Below are 26,198 nucleotides of genomic sequence, written 5' to 3' on the forward strand. Positions count from 1 at the left end.
GTGTGTAAATAAAAGACTCTAATAATAATATAATTAGCTCAAAAATAATAATTCATATATATATATATATTACTAATATTATATGTTGCAATGTATATATATTATATACATATAAAGAGAGAGAAGTATTCAGTAAAATTGCAAAATAAAAAAAAATTAGAGAATTGATTTTTTATATTTGTGTCTCATGCCTCATATACGTGTCTCTATTTATACATATATAAGATTCTTATTTTCAACTTTCATTAAAGTTTAGTTTGGCTTGAGAATATCGTTCTTTCATAGAAAAAGCCAGCCGCCTATATAATCAAGCCGCCTATATAATCAATACATCAGCTCTTATCACAACAAAGTTATTATTATCAGTGTAACTAACTATATCAATAATATTTTTTTGATGAGAAGAATATCAATAATATGGATAGAAGAACTATTTAGTATTTACTAAAACATGATGGGAAATTTAAATTATATTTATTATCAATGAGGTATAATTCCTATTTAAACTGAATCTGTACCCTAATATAAGTCCCTATCTGTATAAGTAGTTGAGGTGAGTCGAAATCTCGTTATCGTTATGCACACAAGCTTAATTAATATACACATCAAATAATTCATTATTATTGAATGGTTTTGGTAACGGAATAATGAATTGAATAATCAAATGCTATAAAGCTATAATGTAGGCCATTATTGTAGATAACTGGAGATGCAATTATAATAACAGAAATTTATTAACCTTTTCTCTGTATAGATCTGAAGTTTGTGCCTTTTGGTAGAGACATTAGAAGAGGAAATTAAAGCGTGCTCCCATAGCTATCATTTCTTGGATGTGTAAAGAGGAGCAATTCGGTGTAAAGCAAATTAATTAATTCTGTTTTATATACAGATCAAGGGTAACAAACACAAATCACGATCAGTGGCTTTTCCGTAATAAACGCATTAATTAGAATATTTTTTCCTTTATAATTTTTTTAATCGGATTAATTAAAAATTTGCCACCAGATAAATTCGATTTAAGACAAAAATTAGCTGTAAATTGTTAAAAATTGAAAAAAAATAAAAAATTCAATTTAAAATAATAAAATACAAAAAATTAATTGAACCTTATATATAAAATATTATTTTATTCTAGTTCAATCTCAACATGAACCTTAATTGTTTTTTTAAACTATTAAATTTTTAGTTTTATCAATTTGATAACCAGTTTTGTTTTCCACTTTTCTCAGGACCTTGATCAAATGAGAAACCAGGAAAAAAAAATAGTTGAGCAGCAAGGCAAGTATAATAGACGTTGAAATGGTATAATAAAACATCAAAATTCTAATTAGAAGCAACAGTTATGTTTCTAGTTTTTACCACTCATGTGCCTTAATGAATACAATACCCACAGCAGTGGCATAACGCAGAAAACGAGTTGAATTAAACAAATAATTGATTTGAATAAAGAGAAAGGTTTAATTTTAACGTTTACAAGACAAAATTTCTAAATAATTTTAATTTAAATATTCTTATTTACATCAATAATTCAATTACAATAAAATTAAGATTTAGGTAATATGTACCTTAAGAGCACAAGATTACTAGTAATAGAAAATTTTAAATATTTTATTTTATTAAATATATAATAAATATATTAAATTTAATTTTTATATCTTTTTTCATAAAGACTTTTTTAATTGGTAAATAAAATCTATAAAATTAACTATTTTTATTGACGATGACATGAAATACATATATATTGGCTATTGCTGATATCTAATTAAACTTTTTTTTTATCTTAACAATACTAATTTATTTAATTTTTTCTTACAATTGAATCAACCCTAAAAATTCTTTATTTTTTTATCATTAAAGGTATTATTCTTCTAATATTCTCCTGATACACATCTTACAATACTTAGCTTGGAAAGATCGTGGTCCCTACCTAAATTATAATTTTTTTTCGCACATTTAAATTTGATCTACAGTTGAAATGGACATTTAACTATTAAAAAAAGGTTTTTTTGGTGTCTAAAAAAAAAGTTATTTAATATTTATACAACCAAATTTGTATATAAATTTTTAGGCACTCATAACTCAACTATGGTCATTCATTAATTGTATTCCCCCCACTTTATCAATTTCCTCCACCTTAAAATTCGTATAACCTCTCAAATGTCTTAATTTAAAGACAAAAATATCACTAGTAAACAAATGGCTTCAACTTTTCATTTTCTTTTCTCCTTTTGGATCGCAAAATGCCTTCAACTTTATGACCCCTCAGCATAATTCATAGTCCTCCTCATCTTTATTGAATTTAAAACCCACCCATCTCCAAAGCTACCTTTCTCCATGTCAGAAAATTCCTTCTCTCCTCAAGATTACACTCACACTCACAATCACAGTCACACTTAAGCAACATCGATCATGTCCTCCAAAAATAGTAGAATCCATCATCACAACAACAATGTTGTAGAAGACCACAACCATGACTCACTAATATACCAAACATACCCTTGCGGATACTATGTCCAGAGTCCCTCCACTCAAAACGACGCCGAATCAACCTTTCACTCTCCAATCCGGTCCGACACCAACCCAACAAACGAATACGACCCGGCAGGCCGGTTCGCCCTCTGCCGCTACTCCTCCAGAGGATCCAGCCATTCTTTCTTGCACCACAAGAAAGTATCTTATGATAGTAGCCACGACACGGTCGCCACCGGGGACGTTAACCGGTTGGTTATTATAGATGGCCCCGGCGGCCACGAGGACGAGGAGGAGGAAGAGGAAGAGAGAGGATTGTTTTACCATGAGTATTATGATGGGGCGATGAAGAAGAAAGGAGGGTGGGAGAGGTACTTTTCTTATAAGAACTCGGATTCATGGGCGTGGATTTCGTTGCAGATGAGTTGGAGGGTTTTGGTGAGTTTGGGAGTTGCATTGCTTGTGTTCTATATTGCTACAAAACCTCCTTCGCCCAACGTCTCCCTTCAGGTATGTTATACAATAATACTCTCTGCTCTTTTTCATGGTTATGCCCATTTACTTTATTTTCTTTTATCTTATGTATAATATTATCAAATCATTAGTTATGTTCTTAATTATGAATGTGTTTGAGAATTATTTGCGTACTCTCTCTTTGTGTATTAATTAAGAGTAATAATTAATCAAAAATGTTTGGGACCTAAAGTTTGAAAAGCAAAAGTAGCTATAACTTGCTAACTAGTTTTGACCTGCTTTGTTTGTATTTATTAATTATTGCAGAAATAAATCTGTAATATTAAATCTAAATATATAATTTTAGGTTTATATACATAAAATTTAAATGTTAAATTAAATAAAATTAATTTAGATTAAGAATATTCTTTTTTCTTAAAATAAAAAGAAAATGAAGCATAAAAAAATAAAAAATAAATTATAACTCTAATTTTTTAATCATCTTTAACATTGTCATTAATAATTATAGAATCAATACAACTCCATTCGTTACGATTTTCATGGATATGGCAACGGTTTCTACAACACCACTTGATACTTTATTTTAAAAAAATTTTAGATTTTTTTCTAACTATATACTAGAAATGGCAATAGGTCTCCATGAGACTCCTCTCTTGCCCTCATCTATATTTAGTAAAATACCCTCTATTTTCGTTCTATTTTCGTCACAAATTTTCATTTATTTTTTTCGCGGGAGAGATGAATACCTATAGATATCCATAAATAATTGGATATTATTAAATTTTAATTTTTTTTAAAAAATTAATACAATCATAATAAAATTTTATATAATTCAATTAAATACATTAAATCAAACATAATTTAAACACGAATTTAACATAAAGATAAATTTTTTAACATATAAATTAAAATAAAATAAATTAGAGTTACTTATATAAGTTACTAGTATTTTTATCCGTAATAACATTATGGGAATATAAATTTTTTAAAACTATGGTCCACTTTATTCTGATAGTATAGATTATGCATGGCGCAAAAAATTATAAAATCAAACTACTTTTACAAAAAAAAAGTCGTAGATTGACAAAAGTCTCTAGCTAAAAAGACCATGATCTCTGTAGATAAAAAATCAAATAACAAAATTTTTAGTTATTATTTTTATATGAAAAAGTCTAATTTTTTATTTGAATTATATTGTTTTGTTAATTTTTTTGTAGAACAAAAAGTTAGAAAAAATAGAGAATGAGAGAAAAGAGAGAGGAAGATAAAGATGAAGAATGAGAGTGAGAGTAAGACTTTGTTTATTTTGGAAAAAAAAATTATTTTAATTGTAATAAAAAAATATCAGATGACATATTTTGATTTGTCAAATTACTAATATAAAATATAAATTATATATAGAGTGAAAATGGTAGAGAAAAATAGAAAAATGGAGAGAGGTAGATGAGAGAATTTAGAAAGGAGTTTATTAATTTTAGAGAAAAATATTTTCTCTTAATTTTAATAAGAGAGTGTCATCTGACACATTTGATTATTAAATTAGGTAGTAATATATGATACATAATATATGTATATTTCAATTTCAATTTTAATATTTTAATTTTAATTTTAATGTAATTAAAAAATATCATCTGGCACATTTTGATTGTCAAATTAATAATTAGTCATTGATATTAATAATGATATCTAAAATAGATAGAGTGGTTGAATGAATGAGAAAGATAGAGAAAAGAAGAAGGAGGAGGAGAAAACTCTTTAATTTTAGAGAAAAAGATTTAATTTCAATTACAATAAAGGAGTGATATGTGACACATTTTGGTTGTAAAATTAATAAGGAATAAAAGAGAATTCCTTAATTTTAGAAGAAAAAATTTTATTTCAATTGTAATAAAAAAATGACATGTGATAAATAATTTTTTTCCGCAAAAATTTGGTAAATCTTCGTGAGACGAGTACTTCAATCCCCGCCTTCATCCCCATTTATTCGTTCCCGTGATGATTTTGTAGATCCTGTTAGCCTCTATCATGAGTAATTCCTGTGAGTATCCTACTCTAGACGACAAAAAAAAAAAAAAATTAATCAACCATCTCTTGCGCCAGTCTTCCTTTCTCATGGCTATAGCTATCCAACTCTCAACATATTCCTTTATAATTGATAGAAACAAGAGACTGAGAAAATGATGTGAAAAGTGTATTATTGAGTTGTGTGTCGGGTACAATATATAAGGGGTATTTATAGGTGCTAAATGAATTAAAGTAATAAAGACATAGAATCCTACAATTAATGTACAGATATGCTATATAAATATAGACGATGCTAATTGATCTAAATTGATTCTAATGATTCTCTAACATCCCCCCTCAAACTCAAGTGGGAGCTAAGGATACCAACTTGAGTTTGGATAACAAAATCTGAAAGCGAGTCGGGTGATGAGCTTTCGTGAAGATATCAGCAGTCTGATCCAGTGTCTCAACAGCAATGAGACGAACAGCATCAATAAGGATTCGTTGCCGAACAAAATGACAATCAATCTCAATGTGTTTGGTGCGTTCATGAAACACATCATTATGGGCAATCTGAATAGCACTGCGGTTATCACAAAAGACATCAATGGGGGACGACTGAGGAGCACCCAGATCTTCGAGAAGCCAACGAACCGAGATAACCTCCGCAGTGGTGTCAGCAAGGGCACGGTACTCAGCTTCTGTGCTTGAGCGAGCAGTGAACGTTTGCTTCTTAGCACGCCAAGAGATGAGAGCGTCGCCAAGAAACAAACAATAACCAGTAGTAGAACGACGATCAATGGGATCACCAGCCCAATCAGCATCAGAGTATGCCTGAAGGGTCAAAGAGGAATGGACAGAAAAATAAAGGCCATGAAAAAGAGTGCCTTTGACATACCGAAGAATGCGAAGAACTGCCGCATAGTGAGTAGTACGGGGAGCAGACAAGAACTGGCTGAGAACATGAACTGGATAGGCAATGTCTGGTCGGGTGACAGTCAAGTAGACGAGACCACCAACTAACTGGCGATAAAGTGTCGGATTATCCAAAACAGTGCCATCCATAGGGGTAAATCGAACATTAGGCTCAAGAGGAGTAGATTCGGTGCGACTATCTGTAATCCCAGCGCGAGCAAGGAGATCTGAAGCATACTTAGCCTGAGAGAGATAAATGCCATCATCTGTGGAGATGACCTCGAGACCAAGAAAATAGCTGAGAGAACCAAGATCCTTCATTTCAAAGGTACGCTGAAGTGATGTCTTGAGATCAGAGATACCATCAACATCATCTCCAGTAATGATCATGTCATCAACATACAAAAGTAGAAGAACAACTCCACGGTCGCTTTTACGAATGAAAAGCGCATTCTCATGAGGACTAGAAATAAAGCCAAGACTGCATATGGTAGTGCTGAACTTGTCAAACCATTCACGAGGAGCTTGCTTAAGTCCATAAAGTGCCTTGCGAAGGAGACAAACCTTACTGGAAGGACAAGGATATCCTGGAGGTGGTTTCATATAGACTCACTGTTTCAAATCCCCATTAAGAAATGCATTCTTCACATCCATCTGACCGAGAGACCATCTTTTAACCGCAGCAATGGCGAGGAGAGCTCTAACAGACGTAAGGCGAGCAACAGGAGCAAAAGTCTCTTCATAATCAATACCATACTCTTGCGTACAACCTTGAGCAACCAATCGTGCCTTATAACGGTCAATAGAGCCATCAGAGCGAGTCTTGATCTTGTATACCCATCTACTGCCCACAACTTCCTGATCAGAAGGAGGATCAACCAAATCCCAAGTGTGTGCTTTTTCAAGTGCCTGTATTTCTTCCTGCATTGCTTGTTGCCAATTTGGATTTGTGGAGGCTTCTCTGAATGACTTAGGTTCATGTTGATGAAGAATAGTAGAAAAGCAATGATAATCAAGAAGATGAGGAGGGGGATTCCTTACCCTAGAAGAACGAGTGGGAGGAGGAGGCATGACGCTAGGAGTGGGATCGCCGTCCGGACTGGAATCATCGGGAGATGGAGAAGGTGAAGGATCAGGAGCCTCGAGTGGTGGACTTGGGGTAGACCCTGTAGTATCATCACTAGAAAAGAGATCAACATTTGGGTTAGTAAAAAACGGTGATGGAGTAGAAGGAATGGACTCAAAGGAGGAAAAACTAGAGAACATGTGATGTTCCCAGAAGACAACATGACGAGATATACGAATACGGCGAGAGATAGGATCCCAACAACGATAACCCTTATGTTCAGAAGCATACCCAAGAAAACAACACATGCGAGCCCGAGGTTCAAGCTTATTATGTTCATGAGGCTGAAGAAGGACAAAACAGACACAACCAAAAACACGGAGAGAACTGTAATCAGGAGAAGTACGATAAAGACGCTCAAAGGGAGTAGTGTTACCAAGAACAGAAGAAGGGAGTCTATTGATAGCATGAACAGCAGTGAGGACAGCTTCACCCCAAGCACGCTCAGGACAGGAAGAGGAAATAAGCATCACATGGACAGAGTCAAGAATATGACGGTGTTTACGCTCAGCTCTGCCATTTTGTTGAGAGGTACCAGGACAAGAAAATTCGGACAAAGTACCCTGTTCAGCGAGAAAATTTAAAAGTTTGGAGTCACGATATTCCATAGCATTATCACGTCTGAAAATTTTAATGACCTTTGAAAACTGAGTTCGAACCATAGTGGCAAAGTTAATATAAATTTGAGGCAACTCACAACGATTAGTCATCAAATAGACCCAAGTAAAACGGGAATAATCATCAATAAAGAGGACAAAATATCGAGCCCCTCCCATAGAAGCGGTGGGAGCGGGTCCCCAAACATCAGAATGAATAAGATCAAAAGGAGAGCATGCAATAGAGGAATTATTATTAAAGGATAGGGCAGGTTGTTTTGCAGTGCGACAAGAAATGCAATCTAAAGACTCATTTTGAACTTGACCTAAAACACCCGTAGATATAAGAGGACGTAATTTGCCTAAGGAGCTATGGGCAAGACGTCGGTGCCACAAGTGAAGAGTAGATGGAGAGGAAACAGCACAGAGATTGGTAGAGGGAACATGAAGGTTCTCGAGCTCAAATAAGCGTCCAACCTTACATCCAGTCCCGATGATCTTTCCCGTCCGACGATCCTGCACACGACATCCAGAATTTGAAAAAAATGACATCAAAACCAAGTTCAACAAGCTGACCGACAGAGATAAGATTAAAATTCAATTTTGGAATAAAATAAGCATCAGAAAGATGAATATTGGACTGTGAAATAACCCCATGATGTGTTGCATGCAAGAGGGAACCATTAGCAGTGTTAACAGAAGGTGCATTTGTAGCGGGAGACAACGACGAAAAAAGATGACGCAAAGGAGACATATGATTGAAACAACCAGAATCAAAATACCATTTAGAATTACCTGGAGGGGTGGAAAGAGTAGCAGGGGTATTACCAGAAAAAGAGAGAAGTTGCCGAAGAAGGGTTTCAATATCTGATGGAGAGACAGAAGGTGTGTTGAGAGAAGTGGAAGAGGTGGACTCAGTAGCAGCAGCAGCAGAAGAGACAGGCACATGCGAAGAGTTGTTGGGACGAGGTTGATACTTGTTCTGATCTGAGTGAGGTGGTCGAGTAGGACAGGTAGCAATCAAGTGACCCGAGAGCTTACAATAATGGCAAAACAGTTTCGGGCAGTTGGAGCCAATGTGGCCTTTTTGTTTGCACTTACGACATTCAATAGAAGGACAGTCGGAGAAGGAATGCCCAGTCCGATTACAATTGCGACAGATTTTTCCCTTTCTATCGGTGGCAGCAAAGACGGTTTCACTTTTAGAACGAAGCAATCCCAAGCGCGTTTCTTCAGACTTAAGACGAAGAAGAGCATCTTCAAGACTAGGCAAGGGATTCTGATGAAGAAGAGAAGCCTTGACCGGCTCATAGTCATCAGTAAGTGCCATCAGAAATTGGATGAGACGTGTCCGGTTCCGATAATCCTCATATGCCTTAGCATCAGCGGGATCTTTAAGAACAGGCTCACAGGAGGTCAACTGATCCCAAATAATCTCCATCTGAAACTGCTTGGCCACGTTCTTGCTTAAGGCTATGAAGTTCCTTAAGCAATTGGTACTGATGAGAGAGATCAGAAATAGTGTAACGTTTCGCCAAATGATCCCGTACCTCTTTAGCAGTTTCAAAACGCCCAAACTGTAAGTGAATGCCCGGAGTAGAAGTGTTGCGGAACCAAGTGATAATCTGATGATTTTTACTATCCCAATCTTCCAATTTCTCTGCATAGTCCTTCTCCTTCTCAGCATCCTCCTTGGATTTGGAGGCACCATCTTTGGATACAGTTGGCTTAATAGGACAAGCAATATCACCAGTTACATATCGCCATAATTTTCTCCCTTTAAGAAATCCTCGCATGGCTTCAACCCAATGTGCATAGTTGGAGCCATTAAGAATAACAGGGATAGGCTGAAAGACATCCGATTTTTCCATAGTAATAAAAGAAATAGCAAAGGAAGAAGAAAACTGCAAATTCAGGGCAGAAAACGAGAAAACAGAGCGCGGAATCGGAAAGAGCTCACCAAAAAACCTTAGGGAGGGTCCACTTCAGCGCCACGTCAGCGCCACGTCAGCGATGCGTCAGCGCCACGTCAGCGAGTGACGACACGTGGCAGCACCGGATAGGCGGAAGGAGGCACGCTGGCGCACAGGTGGCACGCGGGCAAAGGTCGGGTCGGGTCGGGTCGTCGCGGGTCAGGGTTGCCAACCAGCTTACCTTGTGACACGTGGACGCTCCAGGGACGTCCGATCTGCACGAAGATCCAACGGCTGCTGAAGCCTCTGGATTAGAAAGAATGGTGGTGGACAGCAATGTTCTGACGGCGCGTGGAGGCGCGTGCGGTGGTCGTTGGCGGCGATCTTGGCGGCGTTGGAAAGCTGACGGAGAGAAGAACACGATGATACCGGAGGTGACGAACCAAAGCATCGGAAACAGCTCGAAAATTTCGAGCAAAGAGGCACGGGTGGAATCTGGAAGGAAGATCAAGCTGGTCGTGGCAGCGTCTTCCGGCGGCGCGTCCGGCGGCTGATGGCGACGGTTATGGTGGCGTTGGAATCACGACGACAAGACGAACAAGAGGGTTATGGGGGTGACGAACCAAAGCGTCAAAAAGAGAACGAAATAGGAGGCCAAAGAACACTGCCGACAAGGAAAAAACAAAGGGGCTATGAACTAATATTCATTGAAAAAAAAAAAGACCTAAGCTCTTGATACCATGATAGAAACAAGAGACTGAGAAAATGATGTGAAAAGTATATTATTGAGTTGTGTGTCGGGTACAATATACAAGGGGTATTTATAGGTGCTAAATGAATCAAAGTAATAAAGACATAGAATCCTACAATTAATGTACAGATATGCTATATAAATATAGACGATGCTAATTGATCTAAATTGATTTTAATGATTCTCTAACAATAATATTTGAAAATATCCATGGATATCTAGCATCACGATCATCACGAGTCCATGAATACCACACCTACAAAAAATAAACAATAAACAAATAATATACTATTTTAACATCTTTAATACACAGCACACAATGACTATTATTGGGTACAATAATATTAAGTTTATTTAACCTATCTTTAGTATTAACTCCACTAAATAATTAATCTACTCATAGTCATTGGTTTTTAAAGCTGAATTGCTGGTTGTTAGAGTGACAAGCATAAAGTTTATTTTTCATGAATGCTCGAATTAAAGTTTAAAAAATTGAAAAAAATAGTAAAATTCACATTACAAAAAAAATATCCTAAATATTAAAGATATAATCATTTATATATTTTCTCTAACTTATGTGTGTTTTTTAAAAAATAATATATATCATCACATAATATCAAAATTTTAAGATTAAAAGATCTAATTTAGAACTTAATCTTTGTTGACCCTGTCATATCATGAACTTTCGTTCTTTTTAAGTCAATTAGTTCATTTTGCTTATGTTATTAAAAAATTATTCTTGACTAATTTTCAGATAAAAGATGATAATCTTGATTAAATTGAATTCATAGTAAAATAAATTATTGATTTATTTATTTAATTTGCTTGCTTTGATTGACTGTACTTGAAGATCGCAAAGATTCCAGAGTTTAAGCTTACGGAAGGAGTGGATAGGACTGGCGTGACAACAAAGATCCTGAACTGCAATTGTTCCATGAATTTAATCATAGAGAATAAATCCAGGTTCTTTCGTCTCCACATTCTTCCTCCAATCATGGACATGAAGTTTTCTATCTTACCCTTTGCGTCCTCTCGTGTAAGTATAATTAGGACTCAATGTACATGTTATATATATATACATAAAACAATGTTCTTTAATATCATTAGGTTGATGCATGCTTTGTAAATAGTGATTAACTGATTAGAGATTACTCTGAGTTATCCGTCCCATGCGTAGAAACTCTTCACTCTAATATAAGATAACACTACATTCAATTCAAAATCTTAAGATAATAAATTAATGGATCTCTCATCTTATAAATTTCTCATTTTTTCTTGTTTTTTTTATGTGGGACTAACTTCATGCACTCTCACGACATAACAAAAAACACTGAAAAATAGAAACATAAACATCCTTATTTTGAGATTTACACTAAAGAATAGTAAAAGAAATTTAGAAGAACAATAAATTTTTACCAACAGGCGTCTGATCAATATATGAAATTTTTGATATTTTATTAGTTTATGCATATATGCATGCATACGTGAATTAATATAATTTATATTAATTATCTAGAATCTATACACACAAATTGACGAACTAAACTTTATCTATGAGAATGAATTATTTTTGAACTAAACTTCATGCAAAAGTGATTCGAATAACATCTAACAATATAATACATTGCATGCAGGGACCAGAACTCTATGCGGAGAGTGGATTAACAATCTTCGCATTACAATTGGGAACGAAGAACAAGCCCATGTATGGTGCAGGAAGAAGCATGCAGGATATGTTAGATTCTGGAAGAGGATTACCAATAATAATACGTGTCAGCATGACGTCATCTTTCAAAGTGGTTCCCAACCTCATCAATCCCAAGTTCCGTCACCATCTTGACTGTGTGGTTCTTCTCAACAAGGCTTATGATAAGAAACACCGAACCCAAGTGTTTCATAGCACCTGCAAATTAAAGTAACTTAAGTGATTATCAAACCATGGGTCGTTAGTTCAAATCAAAGAATTATGCAATTTTGGAGATGTGAATTGTGTGAAGTACTAGAGTTATGTACGGAAGACTATGTTAGTGGCAAAGCTACATAAAAGAATGTTACTAATGCCAAATGTATCTGTAGAAAAGAAAAAAAAAATAGAAAAATTATATTTGAAGGACTTGATTTGTTTAGCATATTTTTTGGGTGCCTCATGGTTTTTTTTATTAGGTAGATTAGAATCTATAGTAAATTTGAACTTCGTTTAAGAATTTATTACTACTAGTCAATGAATTATTGTATATACACAAGACGAATTTTGAATTTTAATATTTATTTAAGTAGATGAGTTAATTCACTCAACTAACTCAAGTTGATTATTTGTTTAGCATATTTTAAAATGAAATTTATTAATTCTATTTTTAAAATTATTAGAGACTTATTAAAATTTATTTTAAAAAATTATTTCTATGTGACACTCACATTCGATGTATCAATCTATTACTATTTTTCAACGGTTGAAGGGAGTAATTTGCCTTATTATTTTAATATAATGAATGGAGATAGACGTGGATATTTACTCATAAAAATACAATCGTCATTGTACGAAGTGGTTACCAGCCTATAGATATAGAATGATGTTGTATATGGTGTGACATCCTCGGTAACGCAGATTGGAATGCTAAGCTTACGGGGACATCATTTGTAACCTTGCAACCTTTGGCTTATGTATATTTCATATCTGATATTAGTTATAAGTTTGGTGTTTGATCGTGATTTATAAAAATGGTTGTCTTTAATATCTAAAGATATATTTATAAAACGTTGTAATATAAAAAATCCATTTTATTTCTTTACCTTTAAATAACTTAAGAAAAATAAAAAAAAAAGACAAAAAGGTTTGAAATAGGTCTCTGGAACAAAAATCCATTGAAATCTATAAAGGTGTGTTTGTTTGAAGTAAAAATAAAAAGAAAGAAAGAAAGAGAAAGAAATAAGAAGAAAAATAGTTATTTTTTTTATTTGGTTAAAGAAAAAAAATGGAAAAAAAAAATAAATAAAAAAATATTGGTAAGATTCACCAATTTTTTTCTTTTCAACAAAAAAAAAAAAATGGAGAGAAAATTAAATTTCTTTTTACTTCCAATATGGCTTTTTTATTTTTTCTATAATATTTTTTTTTCTTATTTTTCTTTCGTCCAAACACATTTATAAAAAATAAAAATTCATTCAATTTTTTTTCTTTTTTTTATTTCCTTCTTTTTTATTTTTTTTCCTCTAACCCAATGTAGCCTAAGGCTTAGTTTGGTAAAGCTTTTACTTTTTAAAAGTAGCTTATAAAAGTTAACTTTTAAAAGATGGCTTTTTAAAAGTTGTAGCATTTATGTTTGGTAAATCAAATTAAAAATAACTTTTAATAAACATAAGCAACATCAATTGTGTTTGGTAAAATAGCTTTTAAAATTTAAAAATACTATAATAGACATAAATGCAAACATTAAATTTGAAAATTTAGTTAACATATGAGGTTATATTAGACTTTTAAATTTTGAAAAGCACAAGCCAACTTTAAAAAGCTCTATCCTAGGTGCTTTCAAAAGTACCACGATCTTTTAAAAGCTACAAGCACATGATCTTTTTGATTTACCAAACACAAAATGAGGAGCTTGAGCTTTTAAAAAGCACAAGCACATCTTCAAAAAGCTTTACCAAACCAAGCCTTAAGTCCCTTCAAATTCTGAAATTCCAAAACTCCAACCCCTTTGTCCAATCACGGCGAGCAGCTCAACGACAGCGGTCCTCCATGGCGTTGTGTTTCTCGACGACGCTGGTCCTCCACAGCACTGCGCTTCTCGACGACGTTGGTCCTCCACGACGCTGCGCTTCTCGACGAATCTGGTCCTCCACGGTGCTGTGCTTCTTGACGATTCTGCTCCTCTAAAGCGCTACGCTTCTCGATGATACTGGTCGTAATCTTTGTTTCCTTCTACTCTGACATTCGCTCTCTTTGTTTACTTTCAGGTTTTTGTGTTGTCTTTTCATCCACTCTTGTTGATTTCAGCATGGATTTATGGTTTTCACTTTCAGCTTCAGTTATCATGTTCCATTCATAATCCATTATCACACATGCTTTTATGTTTTGGTCATTCTTAGTTAGTATATTCAGTTATTGTGTCATAGTCTCTAATACATTGTAGTTTCTATTTGATATATTATTGCTTCTTGAACTTAATCTAAAATTAGATTTAGGTAAAGAAATTGACTGGAATTGAATAGTGTAAGGTTAAAGGTATACTATTTTCCATAGATTTTGTTTTGTTCTAATTTCTATGGATTATATCTTAAGGAAACATTCATATCTATGATTTATAATATTGCATATACATGTTTTATCTCTTTTTTTTCATGTAATTTTCTCCCTGGTCACTTGCAACTCACTGTAATATCTTGCAATAGTATCAACATTATGAGAATTGAATGGATATAATATTAATGTTGATACGAAAAAACTTTATTTTTGTTCATGACCGTTGTTGCTTTGAATTCTTCCTTGCCAAATTTGTAGGCCGATTCTATACATAAAGGCTCGATCTCATTCGGCAAATTCGAAACAGAACCTTTATCTTGGGAAAGAAGGTCTTCTTTCTTTGATTGATCTCTAGAGCGAATGTCAGAGTTGTGTGCTTTGATTGATCACTAGAATAGCTAAAATTTATCCACTTCATGGTGTCAATTACATATTTCAGATAATGTGATCTTGTTCTACATAAATTTTATATTTAATTTGTTAATATGTATACTATATCTTTATAAACGTAGTATCTTTATTATTTATATATCTGCTTATATTGTTTTGATGGAGGTTTGTACGATAAATAAATTTGGATAATAGTTATTACTATACCTTTGTATTTGAACTATTTTTATTTATGCTTATGTATGTGGTCATGTAATTGATGTCACTTAAATCAGTAAAATGAGAATAATCTAAATTTAGATAGGTGTTTTTAATTTTTATGGCCTCTATTTGTATTAGAGTATTATTCTTGAATTAAAACTAAACCATAATTGAAGTACAATTTAGTATTCTTTTTTTGTGGTTAATTGGCATGGCTATCCGCTTCTGTCTGCTGTCGCTTATGCCTCTCCAGTTCATTGCTTCTCTTCTCACTATTGCTCTGCTGTTTTGCTTTCTCTTTGGCCACCACTTTGTCTGCCTCTTCAATTTGTTGTGTCTGCTGTTCCTTGTTGCAACCTGTGGCTACTTAGATTTTTTTTATGAGAAACAGAATTGCGTATTGAGTCATGCCATGCTTGATTTCGGATTTGGTCCTACTTTCAATAACTTCACAGATGATGATTAAAACAAGTGGATGCAACTCTATATTGATGCAGTTCAATAATTGAGTGCATGTTAATTTGGTAAGGTCACGTTAATTTTGGAAGCCTTTAGTAGTTTTCTTTTATGTTATGACTCTTTATAATATCTATTTTATTTTGTAACATAAAAAGAAAGAGAATAAAGAGGAATCAAATCAAGCTAAAATATTTGTTGCTACTTGGAGTGGACTGAAAGGAAAGGCACCTGATATAGAAACTCATGCCGTCATTGTATGTTAGGCTCTTCTAAATTCTAAGTCTCAACTTTACTTTAAAAGATGGCTGAATCTGCATTTAAAAAAATGCATTTATGTTTTGCTTTATCTGGGTGATTTATTATTTTCAATGTTAGAGTATTATTGTTGGTGTTTTCTCCTTGACTGTTGTTGGAGCTAGGGTTGATATTTGTTACTTTCTTGTTTTAAATGAAAGAGACTACTTGTGTAAAATCCGTAAAAATTAGTAAATAATTAGTTAATAAATTAATTATTAATCCAAGAGATTAGAAAATAAAAATTTATAATTTAATGAGGTAGAATTAATTAAAACATGAATTTTGACGGTAATTTTAAAGAATTTGGCTCAAGACTAGACTGAACGGGCCGAATTGAGCGAACCGGGTCCATAATGGGCCCAAGGCCCAACTCAAATCTTTATTAATGAAGAGCTTAGCTCTTCCATCCTCAAACCTTGAGGGGAACACGCTGCACAAGAGGAAAGGGGGAGGAAGGAGATACCAAAAACCCTTGCCCAATTTTAATTCTCAATAACTTTTGATTCGGAGTTTCGATTGTCGCACTGTTTGCGGCTATGCGACTGCAGTATCGACCTCTATAAAGCCCAGAACTTAATTAGGTGAGAAAGCCACATTTTCCTTTTCAATTTTCTCTTCCCTAATTTCGAAATTCAATGTGAAATTATGTTGAATTTTGCATGATTTCAGTGTTTAGGTTCGAGTTAACTTGCGAGTATTATCGGGCTTAGCTCGTTTGAGTTGTGCGTCGGGTAAGCACCCTCAAACCCTTGGTATATAAGTTAAATTAGTAAGATATATTTTAATTACAGTGGCAATTATGAAAATAGATTGAAATTGAGTGTTGGATGGAGCCAATTTGAAGATTTGGAAGCTTGAGGTCAAGTTTCGGAGGTCGGGTTTTGTTGGTGAGGTTTTGGAATCTTGAAAACTTGTGGTTCGAAAACGCTTGAGGTGTTTCGGGTTTATCAAAAAATTGGCCAAGGTATAATTTTGGTTTCTCGTATTTAATGTATAATGTCTTGTGAAAATTTAGGATAGATGGCTATAGGATAAGTTGAATATGTGTTTGGAGCATGTTTAATGATTTTAGTTGTCAATGTATGTTAAAATGATGAGGTATGATCAAATCGGTAATTGACTGATGTGAATGTCATTGTTATTGGTAAAATGGATTGATGATTGATGATTTTGATGCTAATGGATGAGGATTATGAATGTGAACATATGAATGTTAAAAAATTGATAATTGTGTTTGTATATTTGAGAATTTTGAGAATTTGTGAAAAGTGGTTCAAATTGAGCATGGTTGGTTGTGATTGAATATGGAGTTGTGTTGGGTGTGTTTGGAGTCATTTTGAAATGTAAAACTTTGGTTTTGATAAAGGAAATTGGTGAAATAGAGGTTTAGAAGTCTTTGGTAAAAACTTAGTTTTTGACTAAATTTTGGCGAGCCATAATTCGGCTTCAGAACCCCCAAATTGTTTCAAATTTGTTTCATATCAAAATTGTGTCCGTGAAGTTTATGCCGTTCAAAGAACGGATAAAAAATATATTAAAACATAAAAGTTATGCGCGTCGGAAGTTTGGTGGGCGAAACTGAAATTCTACAACACTTAGCACTTTTACCCACTCTGCAGAATTCACGTACGTGACCACCTGCACGCGACGCGACCACCTGCACGTGACGTGACTATTCCTTTTGGATTTGACATCTCGCGTATGCGAGCAAGGAGCTTGCGTACGTGAGCAAGAAAAACACATTGACGCGTACGCGTGAGCCCTGAAATCAGCAAAGTGAGTCTTGTGTTCTAGAATGTAATTTTAAACCCCTAAACCCCTATTTTTTATTCTCTAAGATCCTAGAATTAAGTTGTAGTGATAGAGTAAGGGGGCCGAACTATGGAAGGGGAGTGACTTGGGAGTGAAGCAAGTTGTGGAGTAATGAATTATGATTTTGTAGTGGTGATTTCGGGCTTGTGAAGTGCTAATCGAGTTAATGTAATTATGAGGATGATAATAGTAAATTTCAATTGGGTTAGAGATGAGTTGATGATAATGATGACGTTAAGGTATGATGATGATTAAATTCGAATGAATTGTTTGAGATAGAGGTGACCGGGTAAGAGACGGTGGCACTGACTACTCACTCTGGGTATATGTTAAGGAAGTGTAGAGATGTTGAGAATGTATGAAAGATGAACTAATGAATTAGAATAATAATAAAAATAAATTTGAATTTGATTGTGCCTCCGGGTAAGATGTAGTGGTGTTATCCGCTTGCTCCGGGTAAGAGGCGAGAATGCCGGGTAAGATGTAGTGGTATTATCCACTTTCTCCGGGTATGAATTGAGAGTGAATGGATGAATGAGAATGAATTATAATGATAATGAAAATGTGTTTCTGAGTGTGACTCCGGATAAGATGCAATGGTGTTATGCACTTGCTCGGAAAAGTTCAAGGCTTCGGGTAAGACGCAAGGGCTGTGTTCTGTCGCTGCTTGCTCTGGGTCGAGAACTGTAACACTGCCTGGGTAAGAGGCAGGGTGAAGTTGTCCCCTGCTCGGGTATGTGGGTAAGATGCAAGGGTTGCGGCGTTGTCCCACTTGCTCGTGTTTGGTGTTCTGGCTAGGGATAGCTACCGGACATGTCGGGTTTGGCTTTATAACGAACAGATGAGACTCATCGACTATAGGACAGACATTCATCATATGCATATGTGTGTTTTGTTTGATTGTGCATTAATTGGACTTGGCTATGTGACTATTATACTTACCTGCTATATTTGTTACCTGTTGTATCTGTATTCTATGTGTGCTTGCTTTGCCTATTGGTTTGTCTCTGTGGTTCTACTAGAGTTTGGAGGATTGGAGGAAAGGCAATGAACTTAGGGGTTAAGTTAGAAATTGAGTTAGAACCTATAATCCTTAGATACCTCACCCTGTTTATGGTTTTCAATGTTAGTTTTAAGTTTGAATATGTTGTCGGGAGTTCTATGATTGCCTTTGGCTTTCCCGGGACTTTATTCATTGAAAGAGCTTCAACACTCCATATTTGGGCCAAAGAGGCCCCCCAAAAACACAAGTCACGTGACTTTCTAAATATATATATATATATATATATATATATATATATATATATAATGAACAAAATTCCAAACTATACAGATATCAAGTTCTAGACTCGACCTGCAAAGCAAAGGCTGGCCATAGTATATATATACATATATATACAACCCAAAACAGCCCAAAAGACATGATAAATACACCTGTTTCACCAAGTTAACCTCTAGGAGGGACAAAATACAAAATATACAGGGGGAGAATATAACTACATATATACATAGCTTAAACACAAAATATCATAGCCCAAAAATCCAAAACTTCGCTTCATCAGAAAATCTCTAGATGCTCAACGAAGTGCCTCTCGATCTGCATCTGAAAAAAAAGCAATATATGTATGGAATGAGAACCAGGATTTCTCAGGATGGTAGTTGTGCCAACATAGATAATATATAAGGTCCTAGAAAAGTCAGAGGCATTCCTAGAACTCCGATACTCGGATTGAAACTTAAAGATTAATACTAAACCAGAAAATTTGGCAATCTATATAAGGGATTCTAGCTTCTAACCTAACTCTTCACCCTCCGTCTCCTCTAGACCTCCTAATCACCGGTGGAACAACCTCATCACGTATTCACCATGAGGGGTCTCTCAGATACATACACACATAATTCAAACAAAGAAAACACAGATAGAATACAGATACAAGTAAACAAGTAATAGATAAACATGGCTAAACAGTTAGGCAAACCCAAAACAAATGCACACTCAAGAAAAATATACAAACGCATATGATGAATGCCTGTCCTATGGCTGATGAGTCTCATCTATCGGTTATATAGCCAAACCCGGCATATCCTCAAGCTCAAAAATATTCATGGGGAGAAATCTTAAGCTCAAATTAATGTATATATACATGCCCATGGGGAACCCGGGGAGTTAAAGTGCCTGGTCACATCTTGCGACAGAGAGTTAACAGAGTATCAAGTCTCAACCTGGAGCAATTGCAACTGGTTACAAGCCACTGCATTCACTTAGAAAAATTAGTGTCTCAGATAATTTCAAATGAATAATCCATGTAAGTACTTCAATCATAATTCATCAATGTCAATGTCATTCTCAATCATGTCTCATTCATCACTGTTAATATCTCATCAAGTCAACCATTTACTTCTAAAATCTTCTTTGATACCGAAACTAGCTCCATCAGCACACTTACTCATATTCTGTAGCATAAAACCTAGCCATCGGATCTTAAACAGAGTTTTCAGACGTTTAAAAAAACTAGAAGAATGGTTGATAGTTCAAAAATTGTGAATTTTCAACAAAACAGTGGTTTCGAAGGGTCACAAGCTTGTCGAAAAGATCAAACAGTTAAAATAGAATTTTAGTATAAAACAGGTCATCATGCGTATGCGTACGCACCAGACGAAATTTTCTTCGTGTGCGTACGCATCATAGTATGTGTACGCATGCACCAGACAACTTTTCTAGCTTGTGCATACGTATCATAGTGTGTGTACACACAACTTGCAAAATGCGCAGGGTGTGCATACGTACAAACCCACGTGCGTACGTACAAGTCTCACCATCTGTGCGTGTACACGATAGTGTTCGTATCACGCACACAAAAAATCACGGTTTTCTGCAAAATTGTGTTTTTAAACACAAATTTCAAATGCGCATAACTTTTTTATCAAAAATAATTTTTAGTTTGTTCTTCGAACGTCGTAAACTACTCGGACCAAATTTTTATTTAAGACAAGTTTCACCAAATTTGAGGGTTTGAGGGCCAAGTTACAGCGCATCAAAGTTGGTTAAAAATTGTGTTTTTACCAAAACCCAAAAGCTCAAGTTTTTACCAAATTTTCCAGTCTATACCAACCAAATCATAACCATACCATCTCAATCACTCTCATAATTTACCAAACTCTAATCCACTATCTACCAATCACTTAGTCACTCAAAACACTATCAACTCCAATCACTTCACTATCAAACCCAACATATAATTTATATTCAACACCAAACACACCACCATCATCTCAACATATAACTTGTCAATACCATACACTAATTTCCAACCACAATTCATATCAAACGCAACAATTATTTACTATATCCACTAAACATGTACCATTCACATAATTCAACTTATTTTACGGTCAACTAATCTAAATTTTCACATAACATTATAAATTAACTACGAGAAACCAAAACCATGCTTTATCCGATTCTTCCTTAAGCCAAAAACACCTCCAAATGCCCCCCTTCCACAAGATCCAAGTCTCCAACTCCTCACCAAGTGAATTCCCAACTTCCAATGCTCAAATTATGTATCCAACATCCACCAATTTGATTCTAATTTATACAATTTAATCTAATACCACACAATTTTTCTTTAATCAAAACAGGGTTACAAAATTTTAATAATTCACAAGGGTTTAGTGGTTCTTACCATATCCACTGGTATTTTTGAGAAAACCTAGAGATTACACGCTACTAGAATTCACTTAAACCATCAAAATCATTCAATTTCTCAATACCAAAACTCCCAGAATTTTGAACTTGAAGAGAGAAAGGCTGGGTGGACAAATGCAACTTTCTTGCTACTTTGTTTAGAAGGTTTTGAAGAGGATTCCATAATGAACACGTGGCCACTGACGGCTTGTCAATCGAAATTACGGATTGAAAGATATAGTGAATTGAAGTTGAGACAAGGTTAAGGTTTTTTGTTTGCTCCCCCTCACCTCAGGTTCAGCGTGATTCCCTTATGATTTTGGGAGAGAATGGTTGAGTGTTGGCTTTATATGATGGACTTTGGTCTAATTTAAATTCGATTCAATCTATAATTTATTTTAGACCAAAATCTTTAAAATTAATATTAAAATTTATATTTTAATTTATTTTTTAAATTATAAAATTTAATTTTTTAATTTTTTTAATAATAATTAATTTATTAACTATTTATTCATTAATTTTTCAGAATTTACGGTAGTGGTGTCTTGCATCTTGATTTTATAATGCAAGAACTATGCTTTCGTAGCTTCTAACATGGGTACTAAACTCAGACTTACGTTTTGAGATTTGAACCTTAAATATGCTACATTTTTTCGGTCTTATATATTTTTTATTTGCAACTAATTACTTAGAGAAATATTCTCTACTACTTCAGAAAATAAGAAAACAGTTAGAAATAAATTAGTAAAAAAATAAAATAAAATTATATTTATTATTTACTAGTCATCAAAACTTAATTTGAGATATAGAACTAGTTTCCTCCTATAAATAGCTTTCAGCTCCTTTATCCGTAGGTTGATCAATCCGTATTTTCCTTAATATTAGTCTTTCTTTCCTTTATTGTTAAGTTTATGCTTGATTAGGTAAATTTTTTTAAATAGATGATTATTATTTCATTTTATATTTATAAATTAAAACCATCATTTTTTTTGTACCTACAAATTTCAAAAATTAGGGGTGTTTTTTAAAGTGTTTAAAGATGAACTTTTTAAAATTAGTTTGTACTTATCAAAATTAGAAAATCTTCTATAATCTCTTATATTAGTAAATATTTAAATTTAGTCTTATTTGTTTTGAAAAAATAAAGAATTATTTTAATTTATTTCAAAAAAAATTTCCTATATGTGCTACCTCTCCCGTATCAAATAATTGTTCATTTTTGAAATGTTTTATTTGATCTTAAACAATTGTTTTTTTTTACCAAAAAATTTGCAACATTCATATTATAAACAAGAGACTAAATTGGAGAAATGAATTGTATTATTGAGTATGTTGTATATTCAAGTTGTTTGTTCAAGTTGTCTATAATGATACAATATAAAAGGATATTTATAGGTACTAAGAGAATCGTAATAATAAAGACGTAATCTCCTATAATAAATATTCAGATATACTAAATAATACTAATTGATCCTAATTGATCATAATTATATTCTAACATCCCCTCTCAAACTCAAGCGAAACTTATTTAAAACAACGAAATAAAGAGAAAAAATTGCATAAAACAGGTGCAGACAGAACTGCCGAAAGGAAGTACAGATGGAACTGCCGCTTATTTGAAGGAAGCACATATGGAACTGCCGCTAGTCTGAAAGAAGCGCAGATGGAATTGTCGTTGTCTGAAGGAAGTGTAGACGGAACTGACAGAAAGAAACGCAGACGAAACTGCCACAAGGAAACATAGATGAAACACAGACGAAACTGCCACGAAAAAACGTAGACGGAACTGCCACGAAAGAATGCAGACGGAACTGGCATAAGAGAACGCAGACAGAACTGCCGAAAGAGAGCGAAAACTATATGATTTCTTCATGAGGATAGGTAAGTACAGGATAACAATGATGTTTGATCATTCAACTCGAAAAAAAACACAAGACAGAGAAAAATAGGCTAGTCGGTGGGGTGAAAAAGTATCAAAGGAATAATAAAAGGTAAGGAAAAATGGCATAGGAAAAAAAAGTGAAAAAACTACGGTGATTTCACCGCAAGGAAAACAACCTATTCTCTTCAAGGAGGATATCATAGCTCTGATATCATGTTAGAAACGGGAGAGGGAGCAATAGAAAAAATGTTTGTGAGTATTCAAGTTGTTTACAATGACACAATATAAAATGGTATTTATAGGTATTAAGAGAATCGTAATAATAAAGACGTAATCTACTATAATAAATATTCAGCTATACTAAATAATACTAATTGATGCTAATTATATTCTAACAATTCATTAATATTTTTTGGAATAATATTATACATATAAGTCTTTGGTTGGATTTGGTTCATAAAAATACATGGATGTGTAGTATTACACTATTTTTTGTTAATATAACTCTATTAAATAAAATGAAAATAAGTGAAAGTGGAAAAATAAAGGTAGAATTCATTTAATTTAAAATATTTTTAATTGTTTTCTTAGTTTTACATAAATTATTATAATTAAATGGAAAATTATTTAAGAGAAAAAGAAATACCATTTTCTTCAAGAAGCCTTATTCGCTATTGAGAATTGTGGCCGACAATAGTTGAGAATAAGAAAAAACGCATATTTCTTCATTCGCAATATTTCGCATGATTAGATTTTCTTGTCATACGTGAAATTAAAGTGTCTTTGCTACTTCAAGCAAATGTCTTCGATTAGATTTTCTTGAGTGCACGATGTCTCCGTTGCATATTTAGGTAAAAACAATGTCCAAACTTACCCACCTTATTGTAGTGGTTCTGCTTTAGATATAAAGAAGAGATTAATATAAGGAAATAATAGGAAGATTATTCTAAAGTTGAAAGTGAGAGATATAATTTGTTACCAGGTGAAGTAGATTCGGTTTACATCAGAACATCCACTCTCTATAAGTGAACTAACTTCTTTTTCCTTTTCAATTCCAATTCTGTACTATCACTTTTTGGCCCCATCAACCAATAGTGTCTCTTTGCTTTCCTACTTGCTCCCTTAAAGCAGAATATGCAAAATTGCAGAATGTGGCCAAGAGACTTATATTAAAGATTCAAAGGAAGAAGCAAGATGAGAGTACTTCAATATTATTGATGTGTAAAAAGCACTTCAATATAGAGTTGCCCGTTGGTTATATTTCACGAACATAAATATATAGAATACAATAAGTTTTGGTATGGGAACAGTTACATAAAACGCAATACTAGGGATGTCAATGGGACGGGCGGGGAAAAAAAATAAACTACAAAACATTATTATAAATATTTCTTATCCAAGATTATAAGTCCAGAAATACAACATAACAAATTATAGTCTATAAGGGGGTAAGCACTGAGCAGGAAGAGTGGCCGGTAACGACTGACGAGGGGATATGCTGCTATGGCTGTGACTGTGGACACAACTATGGGGGATTGGGAGTTTTGAACTTTTCTGGAGAGTTGGGGCTTCGAAATGGCGCTAAGTGGAGTAGTAGGAGAGAATGGAAGACATTCAATAAGGTAGGGTTAGGGTTTTCAATAGGTGAAATTACTAAAAAGTCCCTATATTAGAAATAATTCAAGGTATTTAAATAAACTTAAGAATTCGAAGAATTATCGGGGACGGGACGGGGATTCCCGCTCGGGTCCCCGTGCTTGTCTCGGAGGAATTTTAGTTCCCATTCCCATCTCCACGGAAAAATTTTCCCGTCTTTGGGTCCCCATTCGAAGCAGTCCCCGCAGAGATCCCCGCGCTTCAGAAAATTTTGACACCCCTACACAATATGCAGTACAACATATGCAAAATATTTTTTATGAAAATTACACATGACATTCAAGTACGTAGATGAATTGGTATGCTGTATGCACAAAGTAATACGGGGACGCTACCTAATTAGTAAATTTATATAAGAATCATTAGATATTCAAAGCATGCTCATTATCACCTCAGCATAAATTACATATGAAGCTACTACAATTACATGACATGATATTATCACTGCCAGTTTATTAGTTTGCAAAGTTGCTGGGAATTGAAGCTTTACAACTCATGTTTAAAAATGTCAAAAGTTGATCAAGTTGCTAGATAACTCATGAGAGTTCTCCGATCATTGAAACGTCAAGTAATGCAAATAAAAAAGTTTCCATTTTGCCAAATTTTTTAAGCCTGCCAAAAAGCTGGGAAAAGTGTGGCCAAAAAAGATGCCACACTTTTTGAGCTGTAGCCATACTTTGTAAAGCGTCACGTATTCAGTCGTGACCAATTCTCTATGGTTATACTTTACTTGATCAATTGTCATGCTCCTTTTGGCTGCACTTTTTTGTTGGAAAAATGTAGCTATTGTTAGAGACTTATTACCATGCTTTAAGCTAAGCGTGGAAATTAAGTTAATCTCGTTGCCACGTTTTTAATACATGCATGTATGTATGGCTGGTGCGACTCTTTTTCAACGTACCAATATGGGAGGTCATGACCACACTTTTGTAGCATACCAATATGGTAGGCTATGACCATTCTTTCAAACATGCAATAAAGGTAGGTTATCGCCACATTTTTAAAGCGTGCCAAAATGATATGTTGTGGCTTCGGTTTTACAACATGCCGAGAACAAAGCCAAGGTAAGATATCACCATGCTTCTATAATGTGCCAAGTTAGGTTGTTGCCATGTTTCTGGTATTTCAAATGTGGTATTTTGAATTGTCCAAATAAAAAACTACCATTTAGGATTGTACACTACTATATTTTAGACTTTTAATAACATTTATATGTTAACATTTGTTAAAATGTTAGTAGTTATCATAAAATTAAATTTTAAGTAACATTTATACTCAAATGTTAGTAAATATATTTAATTTTTTTTAGAAAGGTTACAAAAAGT

At 34.0% G+C, this 26,198-nt stretch overlaps 1 protein-coding gene and 1 long non-coding RNA gene across 2 annotated transcripts; both read left to right on the forward strand.

The window, feature by feature from the left end:
- The first annotated feature begins 2,175 nt into the window (after positions 1-2,175).
- LOC112707489 (uncharacterized) lies at positions 2,176-12,379 on the forward strand. Its single transcript, XM_025759235.3, has 3 exons — positions 2,176-2,979; positions 11,099-11,284; positions 11,883-12,379. Exons 1-3 carry the CDS (start codon positions 2,410-2,412, stop codon positions 12,165-12,167), a joined length of 1,041 nt encoding a protein of 346 aa, XP_025615020.1. The 5' UTR covers positions 2,176-2,409; the 3' UTR covers positions 12,168-12,379.
- A 1,534-nt stretch (positions 12,380-13,913) lies between these two features.
- LOC140174611 (uncharacterized) lies at positions 13,914-15,035 on the forward strand. The gene is made up of 2 exons (XR_011864348.1): positions 13,914-14,147; positions 14,747-15,035. It is a non-coding gene; the product is annotated as an uncharacterized lncRNA (long non-coding RNA).
- Positions 15,036-26,198: the final 11,163 nt, after the last annotated feature.

Source organism: Arachis hypogaea, chromosome 8 (assembly GCF_003086295.3).
Source record: "Arachis hypogaea cultivar Tifrunner chromosome 8, arahy.Tifrunner.gnm2.J5K5, whole genome shotgun sequence".
Classification (NCBI taxonomy): Eukaryota; Viridiplantae; Streptophyta; class Magnoliopsida; order Fabales; family Fabaceae; genus Arachis; species Arachis hypogaea.